Source organism: Melopsittacus undulatus, chromosome 9 (genome assembly GCF_012275295.1).
Source record: "Melopsittacus undulatus isolate bMelUnd1 chromosome 9, bMelUnd1.mat.Z, whole genome shotgun sequence".
In the NCBI taxonomy this organism is placed as follows: domain Eukaryota; kingdom Metazoa; phylum Chordata; class Aves; order Psittaciformes; family Psittaculidae; genus Melopsittacus; species Melopsittacus undulatus.
In genome coordinates, this window is record NC_047535.1 from 16449658 (window position 1) to 16456087 (window position 6430).

At 52.1% G+C, this 6430-nt stretch overlaps 1 protein-coding gene across 1 annotated transcript; it reads right to left on the bottom strand.

The window, feature by feature from the left end:
• Positions 1–5158: 5158 nt before the first annotated feature.
• Positions 5159–6121, bottom strand: FOXB1 (forkhead box B1). The gene has a single exon (XM_034066397.1). It carries the CDS (start codon positions 6119–6121, stop codon positions 5159–5161), a length of 963 nt encoding a protein of 320 aa, XP_033922288.1.
• Between the last annotated feature and the right edge of the window lie 309 nt (positions 6122–6430).

Below are 6430 nucleotides of genomic sequence, written 5' to 3' on the forward strand. Positions count from 1 at the left end.
CTGGTGCTTTCTGGCAGTGGCCATGGTGGGGACACGTAGGGGAGCAGGGTGCTCAGAGCCGAGCTCCCCAGCAGAAGAGGGGTGGCAGAAGCAGCATCTTCACCTGTAAGAACTGCCATGTCATTGGGGTGTATTCCAGGGTCTCCCCCATGAGCTCAGGGGAGAGTTAGGATAAAATTAGGATAAATTTATCCGGTGAGTGTTAGCATACATTCTTAAGATCAGACAGAGAGATGAAAACAGGCACTGGGACAGACAGTTTCAAACTGGGATCCATTAAAAAATATGTGCTTATTTGACAGACTGGAATGTTTTTCAAAGTAAGATCAGACATAAAGTAAGATAGTGTGGAGTGAAGGCAGAGCTAAAACCACAAAGGACAGGAGGAGTGAACATGTATGGAACTTGACATTCTTTTTTCTTACTCCAAAAGTGTAGCATTCCTTGGGTCTGAAAGTCTCTGATGCAAATACCAGGCTATGGAAGTTTTGTCATTTCTACTAAATGCTGAGCAAATTATCCTGTTTGACTGTATAAGGAAAGAGAACTGGACATTTTGTCCAGTATGTGCTATTTTTAATTGATTTCCTTTCCTTGAAAGAAGTATAAACCAGTAAAAGGAAATACAAACCATTACCTGGAGTTAGCAGGGCCCTCAGCAGTGCTGTGCCCAGGCATCCCGCAGAGCGGCTGTGGCTCTGAGGGATGAGGATGTTCCCTCATTTCCCTTGGTAAATCAAACTATTACCTTCTGAACTGCACCATGCCTAAGCCTGGTAAACCTGGAACCTTTATTTTTGTGTGGTGGTGTGTTGTATCCTATGTTTTCCAAGCAAGGGAGACAGTGTAACCCGCCCTGTAGCGCAAAGGGACCCAGAAAGAGAGAGGAAGATAAAATGAATTTAAATTCCAAAGGGGTTTCAGTGCTGGTTTCCTAGTCCCCGAGTCAGCAATGTGTTTGTGAAAATTCAGCCTTTTTGTCTCTTAGAAAAAAAGGGCTAAATCTACATCGGTGGCCCAGTCTAGGTTTGCTATTCTTTGCATTTTCTATTCAAGTGAATGAGAGTGAATGAAGTGGCCTGGGACCCTTTATTTGATCTACTCAATTGCATAAAGTGACAGAATTCTAATATATTTGTTTAATGCTCTTCAATGGGGCTTTCACTTTCCAGCTTGCAAATGAAGGCTCAAGCTGCAAAGTTTTGTCCTTTTTTTCTTTCCCCCCTTTTTTTCCCTGGCAGAGGGACCATATTTCATAACTCGGGCCACGGTTTGAAGTGATTTCGAGAGGAGTTTTAGACTCGAAAAGTGAGAAATAAAGAAACAGATGTGAAGTTATTGTAAATTCTTATAGTGGGCTCTGGGGCTATTGTAAACCCACTGCAGGCGGTCCAAAGCCTCTCTTTTTCATGCTGTAATTGAAACATATTAATTAGATAATTTGTTGTTAGTTTAAAAGAAAACAAATACAACCCCTCCAAGGCTTCACAGTCCCGGCTTCTTTTTGTTAATAAAAACAAAACAAAAAACCACAATCCACAAAGTGACATTTATATTAAGATTGCGAGCTAATTCGGCGCTGGGGGGTGGGGGCCTGTTGGAATGAAGCTGCTCAGTTTTGTTTCCTTCGCCACAGCCCCGCTTTTGCTCGCAAACACCTCGATAGAGGGGTCAGTTCGGAGGGGGAACTTGTCACACGTAGCGGGGGGAGAAGACTCAAAAAATAAAGAAAGAAAAAAGGAAAAAAAGGAATATTCCGAGGAGAAAGGATTCCCATTTCGTGAATCACTGACGGGATCGCAGCAACCCGGCTCTACGGGTTTACCGAGCACAGCCGGGCTCAGCCCCATCCTCCGGGAGGAAAGAGCTTTTGCCTAGAAGGAATGGGCTCTATGCATGAGTGCTTATAATGGCATAAAATAAACCTTAAAGGCATTCCCCCGGCCCTCCGAAATGCCGAAACCCGGCGGAGGGCTCGGCCGCGCTGATGCTGTCGCCCCCGCTCCCCTTCCCTGGCTTCGGCTTGCAGCCGCGTGTGTATTGACATTGGACTTGAGCCATCAGGGAAACTGAACGAGCAGGAGCAGTAAATTCGAGTGAAGCTCTGAGCCGCGGATTTGTTTGAAATAAGCAGCGCAACGCTTCGGGGAGCGCGTAAGGATGCGCGCTGGCGGCCGGGAGGTCCCGAGCTTGGACAGAGAGAGAGGAAGAGGAAAACGGCGCTTTAAAAGTTCTGGCCAAGTCTTGCTACCGGGTTACGTATCGAGGAAGACAGTGAGCCTTTTGGAGCTATTTCCCGTTGGGGCATGATCTCTTCAGATCGTTATCGCCCCTGATCACTGTGTCTTTTTAAAAAAGACCCTGAAAGTGCAGTTTCACTTCTTACTGAGCTCGGGTTTCATCAGTGAGGATTTGTTCTAACTGCTAGATCTTACAAGGGGAAAAAGGAAGGAAGGAGGAAAAGAGTCCTCCTCGTCTAGAAATGTGGATCACAGCTTGGTTAGGAAAAGTTTGTCGAGTTATGTGTCCATTGATTTGGCGATAAGTTGTGAATGCTTTCTTTAGCTGATCTTGTTGATATAATCGTGGGCTGGACTTGATGAATGAGTTCAGTTGTTCCCCATCTGACAAGCTTTAGCAGCTTCATGCATTTTAATCAGCCCAATGATTCATGTATTTTCCACCTTTTTTCTGTGTGTGGGATCCGTTCTCTGGAAAGAAAACAAAATAAAATGGTGGCAACCGGATTCATCACCCTCCGCGTTAATCTCGAGGCTTTGGTCCGTGGTGAGGAAACGGGCATGTCCCGTGGTCATGGTTCAGGGCTTCCGAGAGCTCGGGTAGGGGCAGACCCCGCAGCACCGCGGCACCACACAACGTTCTTTCCTCTCTAATGACCCCTCAGGTGTCCAGGGGTCCCGTACCTGCGCGCCCGGCACCACACCTCCGCCACACCGGTTCCCTCCATCGCGTCTGTCACTGCCAGAGGTTGCGGAATCCTTGTAAAATCCGGTTTGGTAAAAGGGACTGGCTGTTGGCTTAGGGAAAACCGGGAATAATTGTGAGGGTTACAGATTGCAACCCACCGCTTTGGGAAAGCAGGATCTATAGAGACAGAGCATTGATAGCAGGGGTTGGAGTGACTGTCTGGCTTGTGGCTGCCTGGCTTGAGGTGGTTTAACGACAAGTAGAAGGCTGCGGGAGCTCGCCGGTACCCGAGCAAGGTTTCGAGATGCCACTTTTAAGAAAAAGCCCAGCTGACAAAATTTCAGTGTTCTCAATCTTTGAAAGCATCTAATTCTTTACAGATTTTGATGTTTGCTCTGCATTGCAGAAGCACTATTTTATACTTTTTACAGAAAATTTAATTGGGTGTGTGTAGGTGATAAATACACATCCACACAGGAGTATATGTGATCAGTGTTTATATGCAGTCTAATTGTATAGGACACAAACTCGTGTGTGCGTATGGATATATGTATAGTTCTATAGGTACAGAACTCCCAGAACATGCTCATGTGTGTCACCTCTTCTGTAAGCCAGTGATAATGAGAGTTTTATCCAGCGTGTTCTGGTATGTGAATAACGACACTGATAGTAACCTCCCTGAAAGGCTGTTCATATGGTCTAGATATTGGCACTTCATTCCTATGAACGAATGCTTCGACTTCCCTCGTGTAAACTCTTTAAAAAGACAAATAAGAAACTAAATCTGCATTTCCATATTTTAATGAGAAAATATTATTTTACGACTAGGTTCATAATTTAACGTAGACATTTTTTAACTTTTGTCTTAAAACACACATGCTGGGAACAAGAACACCAAGATTTAAAACGCCATGCTCATTCTGTACAGAAAAAAGGTGAAAAAGAAACGCCTTTACAATTCCAATAGACACTAATGCCGTTTGTGAGGGGGGTTTCCTTTTTTTTTCTTTTTAGTTTTTCTTTTTTTCTTAAGCAGTTCACAAACAGAACAACAGTTGTTTCCAGCAAACTACCTAAAACTAGGAAGGAGTATATCAAACAAAAGTGCATTTTACACGCTTTAGAACCATTCCTATGCACACACATGTACAGGTCCCCCAGCCCCCTCTGTCTGCAAAGCCCCACCAGCAACAGGGGTGGCCCCGCGGTTTGTACCTGCTACTGCCGTGTTGCCGGTCACTCCAGCAGCTTTCCTTAAGCCGTGCCGGATTGTGATTGGTGGCTGGCGTTGGGTTTGGTTTGTGCATTTGGGTTTTCAATTGTTACCATTGTTGTTGTTCGGTTTTAAGCTAGGAAATAAATAGCCACCAAATTTAAAAAGCCAAGAAACCCTCAGCTCCCCAAACCTTCCCGTTAACCAGAAGTGCACAGACAAAGCAACTTCTCTTTCTCTTCCACCTGAAGACTACCGTAAACCTCCGCATTACAACAGGTAGTGCGAAGGGGCCTCGTCGGTTTACAGGACAGCTGCAAGTTCAGTATTTACATTCGAAGAGGTGCTTTGTAAACAAAACGGGCACGGAGCGGGTAAACGGGCGCCCCGCCGCAGCCGGGGGGACCTACCGCCGGGATCCCCATCCGGGCCCCTTCCCTGCGGCTCCGCAGCCTCCCCCCTCGGCGCTCCCGCCCATCCGGACCCCAACCGCACAAAGGTCCGGGGCACTTCCCGGCTTTTCCACGATCCAGGCGTCTGCTGCTCGGAGACTGGAAACGTCGCCGCTCTCCTGCAGTGAGACTGCAGACGTTTCATTCTGTTGGTGCGTCTAAAGCTCGGTCCTCCGTAAGCCCCGCTCTTGGCAGACAAAGGAAGGCCAGGAGGTAGCGCCTGGCCTGGTTCGCCCGGTCCAGGCAAACCGGAGATGTCTGAAGTACTTCGGGAAAACCAGTGGTGCCCATGGCAGTTTCTACCGGCGGGGAGCGGGGCCGGGCCGGTGCGTTTTGCCCCAGCAGAGCAGAAACCAACGTTCAGGGCCGGGAAAGGAGCCGAGCCTCTAAGGAGGGCACGGCCGAGGGGCGAAGTGGAGAGGGCAGCTCGGGCGAGCGGCAACACCTCGGCTGCCCGCGGGAGCTGCCTGCGCTCGAGGGGAAGAGAAGCGGGAGAAAGGGAGGGAGGAGAGATCCGGGAAAACTCCGGGAGAAGGGGCGGCGGAGTCCGTGCGGGCGGCCCGGGTCAGTGCACGGCCACGGAGTGCAGCGCGGGCGTCGGGCTGGTGAGAGTCTCGCTGGGGGTGGCCGGGCTGCTCTGGCTGGTGGCCGTCTGCGAGGACGTGGGGCTGAGGGAGGGTGGCGAGTTCGAGAGGATGGTGGGGATGGGCGCGGGAAGGGCAGGCAGGGCCGGCACCGCGGCTGGGGCAGGCTTGATGGGGACGGGGATGGCCGGCAGCGTCTGCCCACCATGACAGAGCGGCTTGAGGGGGACGCCGTAGGCGCCGTACTCGCCGCTGGCCATGGAGATGGGGGTGGCGGTGTCGATCATGCCGGAGCTGTACATGTGGGGCCAGCCCGTACCGATGGAGCTGCCCACCGTAGTCAACTGGTTGGGAAGGGGGTAGGCGGCAGGCATGGGCTGCATGGTGGAAAAGGCAAGCCCCCCGGGCATCTTGTACTCTCTGGCGATGATGTTCTCGATGGCGAAGGGGTGCTTGAAGCTGGAGGGCTGGGACACGCCGAGGTTGTAGGTGGGCATCTGGGGCAGGTGGGTGCCGGAGGCTGCCAGGGCGCTGAGGCGCAGCTTGGCCTGCTGCTGCAGGTACTGCGCTGCGTCCGACGGCTTGCTGGGCGCCAGCTGCTCCGAGCGCAGCACCTTGAAGCGCTTGCGGCGGCGCAGGAAACTGCCGTTCTCGAACATGTCCCCGCAGCTGGGATGCAGCGCCCAGAAGCTGCCCTTGCCCGGCTGGTCGGGGCGGCGCGGGATCTTGATGAAGCAGTCGTTAAAGGAGAGGTTGTGGCGGAGGGAGTTCTGCCAGCGCTGCGTGTTCTCCCGGTAGTAGGGGAAGCGGTCCATGATGAACTTGTAGATTTCGCTCAGGGGCAGCATCTTCTCCGGGGAGCTCTGGATCGCCATGGCGGTCAGCGAGATGTAGGAGTAGGGAGGCTTCTGGTCGCTGTAAGTGTTTCTGCCCGGGCGAGGCATCTTCGGTGGGGGACCCGCGGAGATCTGCAGAAGGGCAGCGACACGGAGGGGGCCGGGTGCGGGGTGAGTCCGAGGAGGTTTACACCGACACCCGGCCTGGGAGCGGGAGGTGTGGGGCCGCGCTGCGGGAACAAGGGCTTGGGGAAGGGGCCCGGCAGCGTTCGGCCCCCGGGGGGCAGGATGGGGCTGGAGGAACCGACCCGAACTCCGCGGAGCCGGCAGCAGAAAGCTCTGTGTGCCCTCGTGCCAGCGCCGGCCCCCTCCTCTCGGTCTCCCTGCGGCAGCCCGCGCCCCTCAAGTTACCCGGGT